The sequence below is a fragment of the Pseudorca crassidens genome, chromosome 5, assembly GCF_039906515.1.
Source record: "Pseudorca crassidens isolate mPseCra1 chromosome 5, mPseCra1.hap1, whole genome shotgun sequence".
NCBI classification, from domain to species: Eukaryota; Metazoa; Chordata; class Mammalia; order Artiodactyla; family Delphinidae; genus Pseudorca; species Pseudorca crassidens.
The window spans coordinates 137,460,919-137,484,077 of NC_090300.1; the positions used below are offsets into that span (position 1 = coordinate 137,460,919).

At 47.8% G+C, this 23,159-nt stretch overlaps 1 protein-coding gene across 1 annotated transcript; it reads left to right on the forward strand.

Moving 5' to 3' along the window:
* Positions 1 to 1,828: 1,828 nt before the first annotated feature.
* On the forward strand, positions 1,829 to 4,097 carry OLIG1 (oligodendrocyte transcription factor 1). Its single transcript, XM_067739372.1, has one exon. It carries the CDS (start codon positions 1,953 to 1,955, stop codon positions 2,763 to 2,765), a length of 813 nt encoding a protein of 270 aa, XP_067595473.1. The 5' UTR covers positions 1,829 to 1,952; the 3' UTR covers positions 2,766 to 4,097.
* Positions 4,098 to 23,159: the final 19,062 nt, after the last annotated feature.

Below are 23,159 nucleotides of genomic sequence, written 5' to 3' on the forward strand. Positions count from 1 at the left end.
AATGCAGAGATGTCCTCCACATAACACAATCCAGGCTATGGGAAAAATGATATCAACGGTCTCCCAAGCGTGATGAGAGGACGAAGATGAGAAATCACCAAGACTCTGAGAAGAAAGTAATGTTGGAGCTGAACCTGAGGCCTGGGCAGGATTTTATAGGCCAAGCTGGAGGTCAGAAGCAGAGATCAGAGTGAGCCTGTGGGGAGAATGTTGGTGGAAGAAAACGGAACAAAGCAGCCCTGAAATCAGCAAGCATGGGCAGTGGGCTCTGAGAGCTGAAATCAGTCCCCGTTATGATAGCCCCTTCAACAGCACCCCTCTTCTTACACCAAAGGGGACCATGGTAGAGAAGCTCATTTTCTTTAAGTTACTGTCAACGTCAGCACTGTCCAGTAGAACTCTCTGTGATGATGAAATGGTCTCTGTGCTGTCCAATAGTTGGCCACTAGAGCCACTACTAAGCACTTGAAGCAACGCTAGTGCAACCAAGGAACGAAACGTATAACTTGATTTTATTGTAAATAACTAAATTTTAATAAGCACAGGTAGCTGGTGGTTACTGTATTGGATGGTAGAGGTTCAGATACCAAAAGGTCCTCTTTCCCATGCCATTTGGCCATGGGATAACGACGAGCTGCAATAGTATGCCCTGGTGTTGGGATAGAAGACTTCCAGGGTCACTGAGTAATCTCTACTTTATTTGGGGAAGAGAAAAGTTCAGTTCCACCCCGAACAGATATGAGTGTGTGGGTGGGTTGTTGTTTTTGGATTTTGTTGTTGTTGTTTTCCTGCTAAAAGACCAATTTCTACGTGAGTTTTTACTTAAGCAAGAGTCGAGTCGCTGACAGAATGAATAGTGCCTCTTTTGGGGAGGAAAGAAATCCCACCCCCAAAGCTCCTTAGTCCCTAAAGACCTTTTAATCAGAGAGAGGGAAGAGGGAGAGGCTGGGAGTAACCATTCCAATGCTACTGGTCCTTGAGCCCAGAAATTTCGTTCTCAAACCTCGCAGGAAATTACGTATTTCAAAAAACCTGTTACAACCATGCTCATAGCGGCATTATTCATTCACAATGGCCAAAAGGTGGAAGCAAACCAAGTGTCCATCTATAGAGAGCTGGATAAACAAAACGAGGTATATACATATAATGGAATATTATTCAGCCTTAAAAAGACACAAAATCCTGACACATGCTAAAGCATGAATGAACATTGAGGACATTATGCTAAACAAAATAAGCTGGTCACTAGCTTACAATATGATTCCACTTACATGAGGCACCTAGAGCAGTCGGATTCATAGAAGGAAAACGGTTGCCACGAGTAGCAGGGAGGATGGGGAATTGTTTAATGAGCACAGAGTTTCAGTTTTGCAAGATGAAGAGTTCTGCGGATTGGGTGCACAGCAATGCACGTAACACTACTGAACTGTACACTAATAAACGGTTAAGGTGGTACATTAACTTATGCGTATTTGACCACAATTTAAAACAAACCAATATGCACATGTATCCCCAAAAGTAGAGGCACAGGGCAGAAGGAGGTAGGCACAGTTGTTTTAGCCTCACCATGCCACCAGTCCTCCAAGAACAGCCGCACTCCACCCGAAAAGGCGCGTCCCTCCCTCCTTCCCTCCCTCCCGGAGGCCTGTCCTGTGATTCTCCATGGGGCGCTCACAATAATGTCCTTAAGCGGTGCCAGCGGTACCTCCGCGCAGGCCTGAGGAGCGGGTGGCCAATGAGCACGCGCCTGCGCCGGACCTCGCGCCCCCATTGGCTGCGCCCAGCAGCCCGCGACCCCTCAGGTTCCCAAGCCGGGTTTAAAGGGGTTGGGCGCGGGCTACTGCCCTGCCATCCGCTCCCCGCGCGCAGGTCTGCGGGGAGGGGCGGCCTGCTGAAAGGTCCACCCCGGGGCGTTCCTGAAGGGCGCTTCGGCCCTCCCCACCGTCCCCCAGATGTATTATGCGGTTTCCCAGGCGCGCGTGAACGTGGCCCCTGCGACCATGCTGCGGCCACAGCGGCCGGGAGACGTGCAGCTCGGGGCCTCCCTGTATGAGCTCGTGGGCTACCGGCAGCCGCCCTCCTCCTCCTCTTCCGCCACTTCCTCCTCCTCCTCCACGACGGCCCCCCTTCTCCCCAAGGCGGCGCGCGAGAAGCCGGAGGCGCCCGCCGAGCCGCCGGGCACGGGATCCGGGCCGGGCGCGCACGCGGGCGGCGGCTCCAGGGCAGACGCCAAGGAGGAGCAGCAACAGCAGCTGCGGCGCAAGATCAACAGCCGAGAGCGGAAGCGCATGCAGGACCTGAACCTGGCCATGGACGCGCTGCGCGAGGTCATCCTGCCCTACTCGGCGGCGCACTGCCAGGGTGCACCGGGCCGCAAGCTCTCCAAGATCGCCACGCTGCTGCTCGCCCGCAACTACATCCTGCTGCTGGGCAGTTCGCTGCAGGAGCTGCGCCGCGCGCTCGGCGAGGGCGCGGGACCCGCTGCACCGCGCCTGCTGCTGGCCGGCCTGCCTCTGCTCGCCGCAGCGCCGGGCTCAGTGCTTCTGGCCCCCGGCGCCGTGGGGCCGCCCGACGCGCTGCGCCCGGCCAAGTACCTGTCGCTGGCGCTCGATGAGCCGCCGTGCGGTCAGTTTGCGCTTCCCGGCGGCGGCCCGGGCGGCGGCGCGGGCAGCCCCGGCCTTTGCACCTGCGCCGTCTGCAAGTTCCCGCACCTCGTCCCGGCAGGCCTGGGCCTGGCCGCGGTGCAGGCGCAGTTCTCCAAGTGAGGGCTGGCCCGGGCCCGGGGCGCGACCTCGGCCCGGCCTCCCGCCGCCCAGCTTCTGCGCGTCCCCGCGCCCTGCGGCCCGCGAGAGCAGGGCCGAGCAAAGAGGGCATTTCGAACTTCCTCGCCCAGAGAAACGGACTGTTGGGCGTCCCCTCCCCGCCCCCACCCCGGGGAAATTAAAATGACCCGAGCGGATGTTCGATAGAGCGTCGGGGCTGTTTGGGGGTTCTGGGTGGATTCCAGCTGCTTTGCGCAGCAAGTGCGCACTCTCACTGCCACTGTCACCCAGCGCTTGTCTCTCCCGGCTCCTGGAGTCGTGCGCTTCGCAGGGGGTGATGTGGACTTCAGGGCGCCATGCTAGCTCAGGGTGCGGCGGCAGGCCAGGCCCGAGGGGACCAAGGGGCTGCTCTCGGAGGGCGGGAGGGAGGGGTGGCGGTGGTTTCTTCTCCTCGGCCAGGGGTCATAGGCGCCCTTGTTCCCAGCAAACAGCCCCTGTTAGAGGAGGCTGCCCGACCCCAGAAAGCCGAGAGAGACCACTTAGTCGGTGCAGAAGGTCTCGGGCGTAGCAGACGGACCGACCCTCTGCGGCTGGACGGTTGGCATCGCGGTGCCACGGGAGGGGGCGATGACAATTCCCGGGTCGATGGGTGTGCTGGGTTGGGAAGTCCGCTATCGTACCCCGACGATTACAGTGCAGCTTTTGATAATCGCATAACCGTGTGTTTCGCTGCGATTATTCGCTTTGAAATCCTGGGGTCTTCTTAGAACGGCAGTTTAGAACTCAAGATTCATCGTTTTGTCCCCCCTTCCCCAAAGGTAGCGTAACCAACATTTGAGCTTGCTTAAAAACAACCACCTTTCCCCCGCAGAAGGGGTTCCCGGTGTCCTAAAATATAGGTAACAATGCGTTTCGCCGTTGCCGTCCTGTCAGAAAGCACGTTGTCTAATTAACGTTCTGCCTCGTTAAAAGACACGGAGGGGAACCGGGAGCCTCACACAGCAGGCTGCTCGGAGGGGCCCCACTGCGGTGGCGACGGCGGGATGGCGTTTTCTGCGCTGTCCCTTCACGTGCGGGGTCTTGGACCAGCGCGTGGGGCGGGTCACCTGGCCGCTGTGCGATTGAAGAACTATCAGTACATTGATTTGTTACAGACGTTAACAAATTACTCCACCCGAGATGATTTTATGATCTTTCAGAAGCTTGCTTTGGATTTTATGTTTAAGGTTTTTGGTTGTTGGTAGTAGCCGAATTTAACTGGCATTTTATTTTTTTTCTCTAACTTTGTTTCGTTGCGCTGTGAAGAATCAACAAAATAAACATGTACAAACCTTATATTTCCCGCCTGATTTGTTTGTTAATAAAAGTGTAAGGTGCCCTGGTGGATCCAGAACCTCAGGATGAAGGGTAATCATTAAAGGATGCGGGTCAAAATTTTTAAACCTGTCTTCCTGATTTGTAAAATAATCCAATGGAGTCAACTGTAGGTCAAGTTCAGGCATCGCAGGTGAATGGATGGGTGAGAGGAGGGAGGGAGGAATTCCAGGAATTAGTTCTTAGCCAAGCTGGGAGGGAGGGTCTTTTTACACTACAGTCTGAAAAATGGGCTATGAAATACATTTATGATAAAATTATTTTCTATCTCATCATATTTCTCAGAAATATACCTTTTTCTGTCTTAGTGGACAGAAGCGTAAACAATATATCATGGCTATGAGCTTACCCCCATCATTTAAATCAGGTTGGAGTGGTCTCCCGGGAAATTATGACCTTGGACATCATTTTATTCTAACAAGTGAAGAAAACTCTTCTGTCTGATGATGATACAAAGATTTGGAATGTGGACTTGCTCACATGCACTATTTAAATATTCATAGTTATTAATGAAATACAACCACATTTAAAGGTAGGGGGATCGTAGGGGAGAAATAGTGTCCCCTTTAACCTGTGGGAAATTAAAGAAAGGCCAGATAAGGTGATTTACTCAATTTTATCCACATTGGTTCATGTGAAGCATGTATACATTTAGGAAAAATGAGCATGCACTTTGGGAACACAGAAGGGATTGGTGGGGAGGCCTGCCGGCCAGATGGAATCGCCTTGCCTACCATCCTGGCTCAGTGTCTATTTACTCAAGGGGAGGGGCAGGAGAGGACTTGAGGGAAAGTAGTGGTAACGCACCAACCCATTTCAGGGAAGAATTTCTCATTCTTCCTGACTCTGCCGTCAGAAAATTCACAGGCTTCGATTATGACTACATTTGAATTGTGGCCTTCTGTGTATTTAACAGCTCTCTTTGCTTACCTTGCATCTTGACAATGGACAGAAAGAAAATGAACAACTGAATCAAAACCAAATCAGGTCGCCCCTGAAAGAAATATTTCCAGGATATTAGAAATAAACAATTCCTCCAGTAGTCCCGACTATATCACCTAGATGCCATTCTCATTTTGAAAACCATCTCTAAAAGAAGCAGAAAGCTATAGGGCAGAAAAGGGATGGGTGGTCTCCCTCCTGTCTCTACTTATAGACTGGAGCAAGTGCCTTATAGGAAAGGTAACACTACATGTGATTTTTTTATTTAACTGAGAAAAATCACAACCTATCATGCTTTCCGGAACCACTAAAGATTATGAGTGAATTTCACAAGAATATGCAGGGCTATTTTGAGTATCATCAAAGTATTTAAGTTATCTGCCTGCGTGTAGCATCTTATTGGCCCATGTGCCAAGTAAGATTAGCGGACCCCCTCCTTACAAGGAACTGACATCCCGAAAAGTAGCATCAGAGGGCATTCAGCAGTCCTGTACAATAAAAGGCAATTATACACGGTGCCCCAGATGCAAAGTTAGACCTCTGAACGTATGTCTATGGGGGGGTAGCATATTCTGCAGGCACAGTATTTAAGTGTAGACATGTATGTTGTAGAGCAAGGAGCTGCTTTTTGAAGTCTGCAGGCAGGCTTTCTGCAGAAGGAACAAGTTTAAGCTGGTCTTGGAAGCGGTTGGGAAAGCAGAGAGGGTGTAAGGCTCCTTGAGAAAGGTTCAGCAGGCTTCAGAAGCACGATGAAAAGAAACATGCGGCTCAACGCCAAAAAGAGTTCCCTGCCTCCAGCCAACCACCAATTCGTGATCCCAGCGACGAGAGTGAACAGAACCTAAGGGGAAAATACACAAGGGCCCTGAGAAATCATGTTGTTTACATGTGCGGGAGGCCAGGTGAACAATCAGTCAGTAAACAGAGAGCAGATTAAATGCACTGTGGGGTTTCCGCAGCCTGCAGGGATGGTCTGTTTAGAGGTGTTCTCCTCCAAGGGCGACTGATTGCACCAGGTATGAAAATACGACCTTGTAAATGTATAACTTAGAAGGTAAGTCTCCTCATCAAGAAAGAGGCTCGACCCCCAGTAGGGGAAGTATTTCACTTCACCAAAGCTCAGATTATTAACAACAGTGCTTCCATGTTGCCCGTCTGGTTCAGGGTCACCCGTCTAGTCTTTGCTGACTCCCCAGATATGCAGGTGAGGCTGGGTCCAAGCTGGAAGTCAATACTCAGAGTCTTAGCCTGCTAGCTAGACCTCACAGGCCATAAAGGAAGCCAGCCGGAAGAAGGACTTTTCTTTCTGCCACACAAGCACACATTATGAACTTGCTAAGAACAAGGTGGTGGTTAGGAAGAGCTTTTTCTCACCGTGGCATACAGCACATCCATTGGGAAAATGCATTTCCTCCAGAAGGCCTTTTCTTGCTAGCTCACTGCCCCTTCCCTCTTCTGCACACTCATAAGTATCGATAAGGAGAGTACCGCCGCCACTGAAGGAAGCTCAAGAAACCACAGGTTGAAAACTGTCATGTTTTTCTAACAACAGCCTCACTTGTATCAAGCAACTTTTAGTTGTAGGGAACTATTGTTTTCAAGCAGGGTCCAGCTTCTCCTACCAAATATAAGATGTGAAAACAGAGTAGCAAATTCATCCTCAAGACCTAAACTGGCCTCTGTATTTATGGAGATGTTGCAAATGACTTCTTCAAGCAGTTTCCATTCTGTCCTTTTTAACTAAGCCCAGCATAAAAGCTGAAATGCCTGATCAGAACTTAAGCCAAATTCTTTCTGCTCGTGTTGCATTGGCCCCTCCGTTAGAAGACTTTCCCCTTTGCTTCCAGCTGATGTTGACAGGCCAGAGCTCAGACGCTGAGCTCAGGACAACCAAGTCCTTAAACATTACAGGCTGCCTGATGCTCGAGGGCATCACGCAAAGGGAGTGATTTCTCCTTCACACTCAGCTTTCCTCAATGACCACAGAGGACAGTGGACCACTGCCCGGGACAAAGGCCACGGATGCCAGACCATCTCTGAGTCCCACAGAGTGCCAGTGGGGCAAGAGACCCTAGGGGTTATCTTCCCACCCTCCTGCCTCCCGATCAAGGCAACTGTGGCCCAGGAAGGTCACCAGCACGCCCGAGGTCCCCAGGTAGCCAGAGTCAGCGATGCCAGGGTCCAGTACCTGCTTTGAAGAGGCAAAGGCTGCTTCGTTGGCTTGTCCTGGTGGGACTGGAGTCTCCTGGAAACAGGAATCCCGGCAGGAGTTGAGCACATCCTTCCTGTCCCCCGGAAAACCGCTGGCCTCTGGCCCCATCCAGCCTCTGAGCTCAGCCCTCCGTCTGCCCCTGCGAGTAGCAACTGGAAGCGGCAGACTCAGGGCCAGTCCCCTGCCAGGTGACCTGGCTGCAGTTTAGTCACCTGAACTTTATCCAGCAGCCTTGTCCCAAGCCCCGAGGGAGGCCCAGATTGGTGACAGGGAGCGGCAGAGGCAAAGCAAACCTTTTGAGAGCTCCTCTGCTGGTTACATGTTTGTCATTAGGGTTTCAGAAAGCACCGCTCAGAAGGCAAGGGAATAGACAGCTGACGGACAAGGGCGGCAGGGCAGAGGGGAAAGCAGTGTCTTAGGGGCTTCCACTTTGGGGGCTGCCTTTTAGTGTTTCCATGGTGACACTCAGTGTTCTCACACTCGTGGACCCTGATTTTCTCAACAGTGTGGGCTTACTTTTTGCCGAGTGTTTTTCCTGGACGCGAATGTCTCTCCAGGAGGCTGCTCGGCAGTAGGTGCTGGCTGCCACCAAACCCCAGGATAGAGGACAGGCACCCCGATGGGGGCCCTGAACGTGGAACACCAGCCAGAGGTAGATGATGGATGGGGCTGAGAGAAAAATGCTCACCATAGGCCCCAGCACTGGGATCCAGAAGGGCTATTGTGTCCCAGATGCTTCTAAGTAATATGGGTAACTCCTTAGAGGATGCCAAAGGGATACAGCCAGGAGACCCCAAAATAAAAAGATCAGATAAGAACACATCGGTGGGGAGAGTGCGGGAGAGAAAAGCCACCTCACCTGGAAGCAGGCCGGTGGGAAAGTGGAGCAGCTGGTAGTGGGGGTGGCAGAGCAGCCGTAGTAGGAATGAAAGTGGTCTTGACATTGACAAGAGCTGGCATGGCGTTTATCAGGTACCAAGCAGGGTTCTAAGCATTTTACATGCGCGACTTCATCTTGTAGGCGTTACTATTACCCCATTTTACAGATGAGAAAACAGAAGCGTGAAAAGGTAGAAACTAAGGAAACGGAGGCCAGTTAAAGAAAGTCATGGAACCAGACACTGAAAGAAATGAGGCTTTGTCTGGGGGAGGGAGAGCCCTCCCTAGGTTTCTTTCCTCATCCTCAACTCTCAAGGTCAGCACTCCCACCCACCTGTACTCCTCTGGGCCCAGGTCTGGCTGTGGTTGCTACTCTCAGAATGCGTCTAATCAACGTGAAGTTGAGATTCAACACGTCCCCGCACACAGTGAATAGACGCTCCAGTTAATTCCTCCTCTTTCTTGAGTTAGAAGTGCCCTGAGATCAGTGTGGTTATTTTGGATATTTCACTTCTAGCGTTTTTGTTTCATTTGTTCCACTTTTTTTTTTTTTTTTTAATTTCCAACGTTGCCAGATCTGGCTGCTATGAGGAAGGACGGCAGTGAAATACCAGGGATTGTGGGCGTGCCGGAAGGCAGACCTCACGCAGCCCGCACCTTCAAGACGGTGTGTCGTCCCTGGTCCTGCTGGTGTTCAGGCAAAAAACCAAAAAGCAAAGCAAAAGCTTTGAAGGTAGTGATCACTAGGTGTCCTCCAATTCAAATCTTTTATTTTTTTTTAAAGCAACCCTAGGGGTTGAGCTATTCTTTTTCATTTTATTTATTTATTTATTTACTTATTGGCTGCGTTGGGTCTTCTGTTGCTGCGCGCAGGCTTTCTCTAGTTGCCGCGAGCAGGGGCTACTCTTCGTTGCGGTGCGAGGGCTTCTCATTGCGGTGGCTTCTCTTGTTGCAGAGCACAGGTCCTAGGCACTCAGGCTTCAGTAGTTGTGGCACATGGGCTTCAGTAGTTGTGGCTCATGGGTTCAAGAGCGCAGACTCAGTAGTTGTGGCGCACGGGCTTAGTTGCTCCGCGGCATGTGGGATCTTCCCGGACCAGGGCTCGAACCCATGTCCCCTGCATTGGCAGGCGGATTCTTAACCACTGTGCCACCAGGGAAGTCCCAATTCAGATCTTAAAATCCAGAGTTGAGCCGAAGTAGAATCTGTAAAGAAAATTTTGACGATAACTTGATACCATTTTCTCTACGTAGGGAGTATTTTGTTATTGTTATTATGATTGTTTGGTCTTGTTTGCTTGCTTCTGGCACTTTGAGTCACATCATTCCCTGTGCAGTCGTGGTTCTTCATAGCTTTTTACTTTATCAGGGACAGTTAGAGTCAGGAGGCAAACCCAACAATTTTTTCATCACCGGTGGAGGGAACAAAACAAAACTGGACATCACAGCATCTCATTTAATAGACAGCTTTTGAATTCACTCATGACTGTGTAATCCATGGTTCTAGGGGCTCTGAGTTGCCCTCTGTATTTTATACTCACAAAGACCCAAAGTAACTCAAACGGAGAGTTGTCAGCTCTGAAACATAAACCATCCCCAGGGAGCGTGTGAGGGAGGGATGTGCTGAAGGGGGCTAGTGGGGCAGACCCGCACCCATGGGAGGGACAGAGATGGGGGAGAGTCCCTTCATCTCCCCATCGCCTCCACCCCTGGAACCCATGCTGTGCTCCAGTGCAAATACCCATCTGCTCTCCCACCTCCTTTCCACCCTCCTGCTCCCTTCCTGTAGAGTCTTACCTACGCACTGCCTCGTGCCTCCCATCTGTCCTGCCTCGCCATTGGTTACTCTGCTCACTGGCCACGTGACCTTGGAGAGGCTCTTCAGGCTCTTCAACTCTAAGATCTAACACTGGGAGCCGCCTCCCTGGGGGTTAAACGAGGCAGTGCATGTCAATGGTTAGCATGGTGCCTCTTGTAATGGTGGTTGTTTTTCCTGTTGCTACTCAGACAGTTCTTTCCATCGGCTAGAAATACATTAGTTACATGATTATTATCCTGTTGATAGCTCCTTCAGAAAGCAGTGGTGTGCACACGATCATTCCCATCTTCTCTTGCAATTCATGAATAGGGCTCACGACAGCGTTGGATGCTGCCAAGTAAAAATCCATTTCTAATGAGCAAAGCTGCGTCCTGAAATCTCCAGCTCCTTCTGGCACTAGCTCAAGCCCAACGGTGGCTTTCGAGGGGCTTCTCCTAGGGAGCCCTGTACTGGGCTCTATCCTTCCAAGTTGGCTCTCAGAGCCCAGCTACGACCCCCTGCTACTGTGGAGCCAAAATGCTTCTCCAAGACAGAGGGGGCTGGGCACCGGGATTTTCCTTCTCCTGCCGATTGACTAGCAGACAACGGGTTCTTCAGAAGCCACAACATTTCAGCTGTTTTGGCCACAATAGCCACAAGCTGAGTGGGTGTCATTTTGTCCCAGCGGAGAGTCAGCTCAGGACAGCTCCGAACACTGTCCACTGGTTTGTGGTGAGGGGCATAAACACCAGGCTGGCTGAATGAAGTCACTGCCTGAGTCATCTCTATACATAGAGTCTGAAGAGCACTCAGGCCTACAGGGCTGCAGGAAGGTGCTGGGGCTCCTCCAGCACCCAGTGAGCCCGGGCCGGACTCAACCATCATGTCTCTGTCCAACAAGGGAGCGGCTTCCGGCTAGGTACCGACACACACTTATTTCTCAAATAGTGCTGTGATCATGTAGCCTCAGGGGATGGTGCCCAGAACAAGTGTCAGCCTGTGTTCAGGAATTTGCCTCAACAAAAATACTTATTGAATGAGAAAGGAAGGAGGGAAGGAGGGAAGGAGGGAAGGAGGGAAGGAGGGAAGGAAGGAAGGAAGGAAGGAAGGAGGGAAGGAAGGAAGGAAGGAGGGAAGGAGGGAAGGAGGGAAGGAGGGAAGGAAGGAAGGAAGGAGGGAAGGAGGGAAGGAGGGAAGAAGGAAGGAAGGAGGGAAGGAGGGAAGGAAGGAAGGAAGGAGGGAGGGAGGGAAGGAGGGAAGGAGGGAAGGAGGGAAGGAGGGAAGGAAGGAAGGAAGGAGGGAAGGAGGGAAGGAAGGAAGGAAGGAAGGAGGGAAGGAAGGAAGGAAGGAGGGAAGAAGGGAAGGAGGGAAGGAAGGAAGGAAGGAAGGAAGGAAGGAGGGAAGGAGGGAAGGAAGGAAGGAGGGAGGGAAGAGGGAAGGAGGGAGGGAAGGAGGGAAGGAGGGAAGGAGGGAAGGAGGGAAGGAAGGAAGGAAGGGAGGAGGGAAGGAAGGAAGGAGGGAAGGAGGGAAGGAAGGAGGGAAGGAGGGAGGGAAGGAAGGAGGGAAGGAGGGAAAGAGGGAAGGAAGGAAGGAAGGAGGGAAGGAGGGAAGGAAGGAAGGAAGGAGGGAAGGAGGGAAGGATGAAAGGAAGGAAGGAGGGAAGGAAGGAGGGAAGGAAGGAAGGAGTGAAGGAGGGAAGGAAGGAGGGAAGGAGGGAAGGAGGGAAGGAAGGAAGGAGGGAAGGAGGGAAGGAAGGAAGGAGGGAAGGAAGGGAGGGAAGGAAGGAAGGAGGGAGGGAAGGAGGGAAGGAAGGAGGGAAGGAGGGAAGGAAGGAAGGAGGGAAGGAGGGAAGGAAGGGAGGAGGGAAGGAAGGAAGGAGGGAAGGAGGGAAGGAAGGAAGGAAGGAAGGAGGGAAGGAGGGAGGGAAGGAGGGAAGGAGGAAAGGAGGGAAGGAGGGAAGGAAGGAAGGAAGGGAGGAGGGAAGGAAGGGAGGAGGGAAGGAGGGAAGGAGGGAAGGAAGGGAGGAGGGAAGGAGGGAAGGAGGGAAGGAAGGAAGGAAGGAAGGAAGGAGGGAAGGAAGGAAGGAGGGAAGGAGGGAAGGAAGGGAGGGAGGGAGGGGAAGAAGGGAGGAGGCCTTATTAATATTCAAATCATAAATCATAATTATGTTTTGTTTCAGACTCATTAATTAAATGATGATCTTAAACTGGTCAACAGGACCCAGTCAGAAAAAAATACTCTGATTAATTAAACTTGTCTCCCAAAGTAAAATGAAATAGACTAGACCTGTTTTTCGCTCCTCGGGTCTTAGGAGGAAACAGGGCATCGAGAAGCAAGTAGCGCCTGGACTCGGTCGAGGCCAAGGAAGCACTTCCTTGGATACAGAATTTAAGGGGGCACCAAAGACTCAGTTATCACAATAAAATTTTAATGTGATATTTTTAAAAAAATCAAAATTGATGCAAAAATCCATGAACAAAATATCAAAAGTTTAAATACAGACGGGACCAGTGTCACCGATTTCTTCCCAGCCTCCAGCACAGCAATGGAGGCTAGCCTCCACCTGCCCCCTCCCAGTTTGGAAGGGCCGTTCCCATGTCACTCATGAGGCCACAGCCTGGACCAGGCCAGGGAGGCCAGAGGGAAGCACTTCAAATGCTGAAGGTAGCTCTCTGTCCACTGATTCCCGGGTCATAACAGGGGCATAAGAGGCAGCCCTGGGCAACCTGGCTGGCATCAGAACGTTCCCTTCCCAGTTCCCCTCTCCCTAGCTCTGTTACCTTGCACAGCTTTATACGGAAACTCTTTAAGCCTTGATATCCTCATCTGTGAAATAGGACTGATAATGGTGTTTGCCTCGCAGGATTAAATGACACCTGTGAGCAGAGCGCCTGGAACCATCACGACTGTAGACAAGCCCAGGAGCCCATGTCTCCCTCTCCTTGGGAGCACAGGCCGTGCAGCAGCAGGGCTGCTCGCAGAGGGAACAATTCCTGTTCCCTTCAGCTGTTTGTGCAGAGGCCGGTGTGGCTGCCCCTCCCGAGGAATGCAGGATGGAGGACACAAGTGTGCCTGGAGTTGTTTGTGTTTCTAAGGAACCTCGAAATGGTAGTAGCAGCAGTATCGCAAGAGTGGGGGTCCACGCTGTTACTGCGCATCTCACGAGGCATGTTATTTAGCAACAAGCCTGTGCTAAGGGCTTGGGGTAGACAAAAGAGTTCAGAGGAGGGAATCCAGCCCGACAAGAGGGAGGGCAGGTCTTGGGACTGGAGTGAGCTGTACCCTGTGCTCAGCCCTGCTGAGCACAACTTCCGGCCTCAAAGTCTGAAGCCCTGGGGGACGAGGGAACTCCCTCTGCCAGGCCCAGGGCTTCATCCTCTCACCTCACCAGGTGGTGGTGTCACCTGGGGCTGGAAGCCTGGTGATTTCATGCAGGGAGCCTGGGGTCACCATATCAGGGCACACTTGACAATTAGACATAAGGAGGCTGGGAACACGGTCCCATGTCACCCCAGGCCCAGCTGGGTAAAATGAAGGGCTTTGTTTTCTGAGCAATGGCTGGTCCTCGCACACTCCTGCCTCTCACACCAAAATCTCAACCCTGGGGAGATGGTTCACCAAGGCAGGGAATAGATAGCCCACCTTTCCCGCTGTCTTTGTTGTGGTCTGAAAGTTTTCGGAATGTCATCAATATTATACATGTCAGATTTTTAAATTCAATCTATTCAATTGAAAAATGCTTGCTGTGGCTTTTATAAAGAGGGGTGCCTCGTTTAAGTGCATGCAGGAAAAATCAATTACACTCAGTAGCCTCTTCGACTGGAACGATCCCCCCTCCAGAGGAAAAACTCTAAACGTTTACGTCCATTTTTAAATTAAAAAAAAAAAAAAAAACAGAATTGGAAAAGACCCCTCCCCCTTAGGAGAATTTGTTAAATACTTGGTCATTCAAATAACCTTCCCTGATTCAGCAACTAAAACAGTGTGTTACAAAGCCTTTGAAACAAGATTTGCAGACACTGGGTCCTGGTCAAGCTGCCCTCCCCAGCCTTATAAGGAGCCTGCATAGATCAGGGATGCCAGGATGACTGTTTCACTATTTCTACTTTGGAACTGTTGTGAGAGAAACAGAGAGGGAGACTTTGGAACCGGCTTCTACGGCAAGTTCTGAAAGAGAGACCTTTATTACTTAGAAATACTCATTGTAACTAAATTAGACCATTTCAAAAAGAAGACAGAAGAAAATAGAAATTGTCTATTATCTCCCTGCTCTGAGAAAACCGCTGCTAACAGTCCCCCGGGATAGATTGTTACAAATTTTCTTCTCTGCACACACAGTCAAACATACGAAACAGATCAGAGTTAAACTGGACACTGTCTTGTAACCTGCTTTATTCCTTTAACGGTAGATTGTGGACAGCTTTCTACGCCAAAAAATATGTCACCATTTAACCTGGATTCTACTGTATGCTGTCCTGTGATTGACTGAAGTAACTCCCTATAAATGGGCATTTCATTCTCCCCCTCAATATTTTACTACTGTAAGTCACACAGTGGTGAACACTGTGTACATACATCTGTGTGCCCTGTCTCAGTTTATCCTAGGATAAATTTCTAGAGGTGAAGTAACCACATTGAAAGTTATCACATTGGTCAGGCTTTGACTACATTCGGAAAATAGGTCCCTCCAAGAAGGTAGGACCAATTTACTCCCCCGCCCACAGGTCCTGAGAACGTGTGTCCTCATAGTCTTGACTGCGTTGGGTACTTTTATTTCGAAATATGTCCATGTGTCTCTTTGTATTTGATATCTTTTTATGATTATAGAAGAAATACAAGATCACGATAACATTTCAAACATTATCAATTGATATAAAGTAAAAAATGAAACTCCAGCCTAAAGCCTTCTATTATAACCCCATGTCCTCAGATGACCTGATCATATTTTTTCCAAAATTTTTTTCCATACCTATACAGAAAAAAAAAATTTTTTTCTTTCTTACAAAAATGGTTTATTATTCAGATTGTTTTGCAACTGGCTTTTCTCTTTTTGTGTTTCTGTATATACTGTGGCTTCCTTTCCACGTCAGTTATCAATAATTTACAAATAAATAAATACAGGTCTCATTTTCAATGGTTGTCGAGTGTTCCACAGAAAGGACATGCTATAACTCACTGCCCCAGTCCTCAGGGATGCACACTTCTGTTGTTTTCAATATCTGAATGAACATCTTTGCTCATAGATCTCTGCATGTGTATAGGACCTTCCTAAGATTATTCTTAGAAAAACACTCATGCCAGAGGGTTTGCACATTTAAAGTGTCAATAGCTGTTTATCAAATTACCCCTCCAACGTTAACACTCCTGTCAACAATATATGAGAGTGTCTGTTTCCGTGAGATAAACAGGGTCTAGACCTTCCCTTGGCAGGTGTATATTGTAGATATATTTTGGAGTGAGGGGAGAACCAGTCTGGAAGGGCTGTAAGAATCCTTTGATATCTTTGCTCACACGAGGGACCTCAGCTGTCCTGTCTCCTCACCCCCTCCTATCTCAGTTCATGCATGCATAAATTTTCAAAGTTATGTCGATATTGTCTGCAATATTTATAATTGGTGCCTAAGAAAGATCTGTATGAATTGACCCACTTTCTATCCAAATCAACCAATTCAAATGGCAAATACATAACTCACTTTTATGCAACCTTGGGATTTCTGATTTTCCACATCTGTAAGAGAAGAACACAGTCTGTTCCTTGCAAGCCACCACTGGGAGATGGTTTGAAGACCGTGGCCATTCTTGAACTGCTCTAAGCCTGCATTGTTCAATATGGCAGCCAGTGGACACATACAGCTATTGAGCACTTGAAATGTGGCTAGCCTGAACTGAGATGTGCTGTAAGTATAAAATACAGTATGAAGAAAAGAATGTAAACTATCTCCTTAACAATTTTTGTATCGATTACATGCTGAAAAGATAATATTCTGGACACACTGGCTAAATAAAATATACTGTTAAAATTAATTTCACCTCTTTCTTTTCTTTTCAAGTGGTGACTAGAAAGTTTCCAATTACATATATCTATATGTGTAAAGGAGAAAATGAAAAATATAAGATTAAGTTTGGGTATTCAAAAATATAAAAAGTACCAGGTTAGGTCTGGGCATTAAAAGACAGTGTTTAGGGCTTCCCTGGTGGCACAGTGGTTGAGAATCCGCCTGCCAATGCAGGGGACACGGGTTTGAGCCCTGGTCTGGGAAGATCCCACATGCCGTGGAGCAACTGGGCCCGTGAGCCACAACTACTGAGCCTGCGCGTCTGGAGCCTGTGTTCCGCAACAAGAGAGGCCGCGGTAGTGAGAGGCCCGCGCACCGCGATGAAGAGTGGCCCCCACTCGCCGCAACTGGAGAAAGCCCTCACACAGAAACGAAGACCTGACGCAGCCAAAAATAAATTAATTAATTAACTAATAAAAAAAGACAGTGTTTAGTCTGAATTCAAGGAGACACTTGGAAACTAAAATGAATAAGAACAAGTGATAGGCTTGTGAGGTCCTCCTTTTTTTTCTGTTTTGCCAGCCTTGCATCTCTTCCTTTCAAATAAATAAATAAATGCATCTGTGGCTCGAATTATATTTCTCTTGGATGGCACTGCTCTAAGCTGTCTTTACACCTGCAGAAGTATACCCAGACTTTGTGTGCGGTCTCTTTCTCTCTCCTTCCTTCCTTCAACTCGGTTCAATCCTCTGATTTTCAGAAATCACTGATTATTTTCCCAGGATAGTTGACCTCCATCACTTCGGCTATCTGGTATATGAACTGACTCTCCGAAGGGAAAACAAAGCCCTGATCTGTAACGTTTGCTCATTTCCTCGGTGTCAATACTCCCATCAACCATGGCCAGCTCCAAGCTGCTGATGTGATGCCCCGGAACCTGGAGCTGGGAAGAGAGGCAGCATACCCGGGTTCTGGTGAGAGGGTACAGCCAGAGCCAGCACACCAGTGCTTCTGAATCCTCTTCCTGTTGAGGCTGAATCCCCAGCCACGTGGAAGGTAGGACCCCCACTGCCACTCAGGAAGCCAAAAGTCGCGTACATTCCCTCCCCCCAATCCTGGGCACCCAGAGCTTGGGCTCATGATCTAAGTGAGGCCAATCTGATCCCCCTGCACAAGATGCTGAATGTGGAGGCTGAGACAGGCGGGGGGTTTGTTAGGGTGTACTTGCGGTGGCCACAACTGACTCACATATTCAGTGGTGTGGAAGCTGGAAGGGTAAATGCTGTCTGGGCCAGAGTCCGGTGGGGGGAATCCAGCTGGGGCAGCAGCAAGTGTCCGACAACAATGGTGACAGCAGCGGCATCCGGAGCGGACTGTTCCTGTGGCAGGACCTTGCTTGTCCCAGTTACCCTTGAACCCATCTTCTCAGCCTCCTCATTGATGCAATAAGCCAGCCAATCTCCCTCCATTAATTCCTTATCTGCTAGGTTAACCAGAGTCAAGAATGCAGACTAGCTATTTACCTATAACAATCCGGTGATGTGATATAACAGGTGCTCTGGCTGAAATACAGGGCAGATAGGAGACTGGCTGCCACCAGGTAAGAGAGTAGTTCTAAAAGAGGGGCACTCCCTGAATCATCCGCGGACCTTTGAAAACAGCCATGTCCAGAATTGAAAGCAGGAACTTGAACAGATATGTTTACACTTATGCTCATAGCAGCACTGTTCACAACAGCCAAAAGGTGGAAGCCGCCCAAGTGTCCATCCGTGGATGACTGGATAAACAAAATGTGGTCTATATATTTACACACACACACACACACACACACACACACACACACACAATGAAATAGTATTCAGCCATAAAAAGGAAGGAAATTCTGATACATACAACTTGGATGAATCTTAAAAACATTATACTTAGTGAAAGAAGCCAGGCACAATATTGTACAATTTCACTCACATGAGGTACCTAGATTTAGTCAAATTCATAGAGACAGAAAGCAGAATGGTAGTTGTTAGCAGCTGGGGGTGCTAGGAATGGGGAGTTGTTGTTTAGTGGATACAGAATTTCAGTTTGGGAATATGAAAAAGTGAAGATGGATGGTGGTGATGACGGCACACCACCATGAATGTACTTAAAGCCACTGACCTGTAAACTTAAAAGTGGTTAAAATAGTAATTTTTTTTTTTTTTTGCGGTACGCGGGCCTCTCACTGTTGTGGCCTCTCCCGTTGAGGAGCACAGGCTCTGGACGCGCAGGCTCAGCGGCCATGGCTCACGGGCCCAGCTGCTCCGCGGCATGGGGGACCTTCCCGGACCGGGGCACGAACCCGTGTCCCCTGCATCGGCAGGTGGACTCTCAACCACTGCGCCACCAGGAAAGCCCCCAGGGATGGTTTCTTTAGGGAAGCAGATATTATTTATATCATAAAAGCAGACTAGATCATGCAATGTCACTTCAATGATATAAACAGGCTCGTGATAGATTCAAAATAAGCTTCCAGCTCAGCAGAAGTGAAATCTTCTCTCCGCGTGTTCTTTAGACTGTGTTGGGGTGAAATATGTGGGTAACACACATACCTAGGTGGGAGTTTCTCCATCTTCTGTTGGAAGCTTGGGAAACCCTCAGAAAGGCAAATATTCTGTCCAGTACGTGTGTTGCGTTCTGTTGAGAGCTTTTCATCACCATTTATCAGGATGACGAGCCAAATCCCAGCAGGATAGAGTCCCCAAAACACAGGAATTCCCACCTCCTTGGCCCACTCCTCCCCTATTCCTCTCTCTCCTTCAGGTCCCATCCTGGCCGACTCCACCTGTAATTCACTCCCTCCCTCACACCGGCCCCCACTTTGGGTTCTTCCTCATCCACCACTCCCTTTCCACCCTCCTGTCCCTGTTCTCCTCCATCCGCCACAATCCTACAAGCCCTTAAAGGCTTGGCTCCAATGCTGCTTCCCCCTTTATGCTACCTTTTATTACCCAGCACCCTCTCCCTCCTTTGCAATTCCTCCTCTACAGGGATCAGATCTACCTCCACCTTCTCTCTTCCAACATGAGGCAAACAGGGCAAACCCTGGATGCACGTGGGAGGAAGAAAGAGGGGAAGGGGGACAGGGGCAGGAGGAGAAAAAGAAGAAGGGAAGCTGTTAGAGTCAAGGGCTGACATGCAATCCTAATCGAACTCTCTGATCACCTGTTCAAAGAGAAACCAAAATCGTTCCAGAAATTAAACGATTTCCCAGCTTTCTAAGGAATTTCTATCAGGGAGTTTGAGTGTTGAACACAATACTGATAGCTTCTCTGGCCACCAATTTTATGCTCTGAAATAAAGAAATGATGGTGGAACGTTGCTTAGGAATCCCCAGGGTTACAAAATGCAGAAGAAATGAGAGGGCATTGATGTTTCCAACACATGAAGGGCCAGTTCCACAGGTCACGTGGGTACCCAAGGTAGTTCTCTTCTCCATACTTTATGACTTTATCATTCATCTTTCTGTTTTCCTGGCCGCTGTTTTCATTTACTCCTGTTAAGACATTCACTGTTTGGTTTCTTCCTTCCAGAAATTAGAGGTAATAGCTAGAAATATCGGGGACTTTGCAGCATTCAGTGAATTTAAAATCAGCTCCAAATATAGAGGGTGGTGGATGTAAGATGTGTGTTTTATCAAACTGATACATTTTATTTTTAATTGACATTATGTTAGGACAAGTCTCTGGGAGGCTGAGATATTTTTAGCTTCTTCTATTTTCCTACATTTTTTTTTTTTTTTTTTTTTTTTTTTGCGGTACGCGGGCCTCTCCCGCTGCGGAGCACAGGTTCCGGACGCTCAGGCTGAGCAGCCATGGCTCACGGGCCCAGCCACTCCGCGGCATGTGGGATCTTCCAGGACCGGGGCACGAACCCGTGTCCCCTGCATCGGCAGGCGGACCCTCAACCACTGTGCCACCAGGGAAGCCCTCCTACATAATTTTTTTAAAAAGTCTTCTTTCATAACTGATAAAGGCTTTTGGAACCTTTTTTTAAAAATCATATGTCTAATCCCATAGCTTATTTAGTGTAAAGTGAACTAAGAACTAAACAGCAACTCCCACTGAGTAAGAGAACAGTACCATCATCAGTTATAGATAATTCAGATAAATTCAACTGTAAGTTCACAGCAGCATCAAGCCCAAAACTCTACTGGAACTGAGAGCCCAGAAACACAGCAGTAATATCTGCAGTGTCACATCCCAGTTCTGCGTGAGAAAGAGAACAGTTTGGTGTTAGTTATAACTGCTTGTATCTCGTTTATGGTTTCGAACATGTTGGATACCTCACTATAGCAATAGGGGTTCTGATCCACCGAATGACAATTTGTAATGCCTCCTTTTTTTAATCCTCTCTGTTTTTATTTTGATCACCTTTCAGCCAAGTCCTGGGATGTTCCTTGTGTGCCAGTGTTCCAATTCAACACCCCACAGGTGTACACACCTAGCTCCTTGTGTGAGAGCCCCTGGGTATCTACATGGTTGACTAAACAGAAACTTCTAATCTGTGAATCACCAAAGCCATGATGAGAGCTTGGTCTTTTCTTCTGAGAATCACATTTCCACCATGGTTCCCCCTCCACATGCAGTGAAATTCGATTTTTTTTTTTCTGTAGCCCTTGCAAAACACCACTCAGGAAAGGCATAAATTGGGTAACCTTGATCTAACCCATTAATTCTACCTTTGAGGATTTTTCCTGAGGAAATAATGAGGGATATTACTTAGCTGCACCCTCTATTATTATATTATATTATTTTATATTATTATTATTATATTAGGAAAAAATAATACAACAGAAAAATATAAATTAGGAAAAAATAATATAGGAAAAAGACCACAATACCCTTCATAATGGGAAAAAACTGGAAATACCCTAACTGTCCAAAAATATGAAATGGGGTTAAATAATTATAATAAAGTTATAGGATAGAATTCCATGGAGTCACTGGGAAAATTTTTCTTATAAGAATATTAAATAGTAGGAGGAAATGTCATGATATAAGTGGAAAAGCAGATTGCAAACCATTTTCTAATGGGAATGTATTTCTATTGTAATTTTTAAAACAAAGGCTGAAAGTGACAACACCTGCACTCCTTTGGCTCGCACACAGAATCTTCTTTGCAGAGGCTGGACCAGGCCCCACTGCTGATGCCACAGGCATCAAGTGGGCCCTGATGAGATGGCAGGACAGATGCAAGGATGCAGAGTGGGGTGCTCCTGGGTAAGGCTTCTCACCAGAGGGTACCTCCTCTTCCCCATGACCAGAGCTTTTCTGGAAGCAGCTTTCTAATTACACACTATCAAAAAACTCCCTAGAACCTAACTCATCGGATAGTCATGCTTGTTACCTTAGTTTCCTCTTTAAAAAAATAACATTTTTACAAGAATGTTTGATGACTTATAAGGCTATTTATTTATATGACAGACAAAGCAGGTTAAGAAACTGTTTGCTCCTCAATGGAATATTACTCAGCCATAAAAAGAAACGAAATTGAGTTATCTGTAGTGAGGTGGATGGACCTAGAGACTGTCATACAGAGTGAAGTAAGTCAGAAAGAGGAAAACAAATACCATATGCTAACATATATAGAGGGTATCTAAAAAAAAAAGATGGTCCTGAAGAATCTAGGGGCAGGACAGGAATAAAGACGCAGACGTAGAGAATGGACTTGAGGACACGGGTAGGGGGAAGGGTAAGCCGGGATGAAGTGAGAGAGTGGCACGGACATATATACACTACCAAACGTAAAATAGATAGCTAGTGGGAGGCAGCAACATAGCACAGGGAGATCAACTCAGTGTTTTGTGACCACCTAGAGGGGTGGGATAAGGAGTGTGGGAGGGAGGGAGATGCAAGAGGGAGGAGCTATGGGGATATATGTATATGTATAGCTGACTCACTTTGTTACACAGCAGAAACTAACACACCATTGTAAAGCAATTATACTCCAATAAAGGTGCAAAAAAAAAAAAAAGTGTATGCTCCTAACTGTAGTTTTTTAAATTACCGGTGTTTCCTGATTGTTGACAAACGTGCTGTAGTTATATAACATGGTAGCAACAAGAGCAACGGGGTAAGGTGTGAACAGGAAGCCCCTACTGCCTTTGCAACTTCTCTCAATCTAAAACTATTCCAAAATTAAAATTCATTTAAGGAATAAGAGAACTTATTAACCCTATGGCACACATTTCTCAAAGCCTCAATTATTTAACATTTAATAAAATCCTTTGGAAATTACAAAAAATATGTGTCTGTATTTTTATGTAGATTATGAGTCTATTCATATGTAAGTTACAGAGGAAAAGTGTATCTAGGAAATATACCAAAATGATAATGGCAGCTACGTCTGTGGGATTTTACTTTTTCTTTAGTTTTTATGAACTTTTAAGATTTTTCTATAATGAATATGATTACTTTCATATAATCATTACTTATATAATTATACACATCATAGTTATATAATATATAAAAATATAATCACTTTTATGAGGTTTCTTTCATAATCAGAAAAAAACAGTTAATAGGCATGTGGATTTCCCAAGAGCCCCAGGAGCAGCAGGAAGGCTGAAATTGGACACAGCTGGGCAAAGCTATTGGCGGACCCAGACGGTGATGTATGCGTTGCAGCTACTGTTCAAACTCTAGGTACTCTATGTGGTTAATATGAATTAGACACAAGCAGCTAATAATACTTTTGGAGGCACAAAGTTAACTTGGTAATGATAGTATTCCTAAATTAGCACAATGAAGAGCTTAGCAACTATTGCCCACCTAATGAATGGGTGGCAGAAAGAAAAGCCTCTTTTCTTTGTGAAGCTTAACATTAAAATTAGCCGTATCTGTTACCTTAGGTGCAAAAAGGAAAGACAGAAGGCTGTTCATTCAACTGGTGTTTTGCTCTCGGGGGTCTATGCTCGAGCAATTCATGGGACAGATAACAAGTAAGAGAGTCTGAAGACTCATCATCGAAAACAGTATTTTTGGAGGAAATAATTTCGAGCTTTCAAGGAATGAATGGTACCTCTCTGGGGTCTAATAATTTTTCCCAGAGAAATGACAAGACAGACAAACAGAAGATGGATAAAGTAACATTGCAATATTGCAATTGATCCTGCGGTGGTCATGAAAATGTAAATAGCAAGACAGCAGTAAGAAGACCCCA

What these genes read in the sequence shown, in the direction of transcription:
- OLIG1 (XM_067739372.1), top strand. Translation starts at nt 1,953, where the DNA reads ATGTATTATGCGGTTTCCCAGGCGCGCGTGAACGTGGCCCCTGCGACC.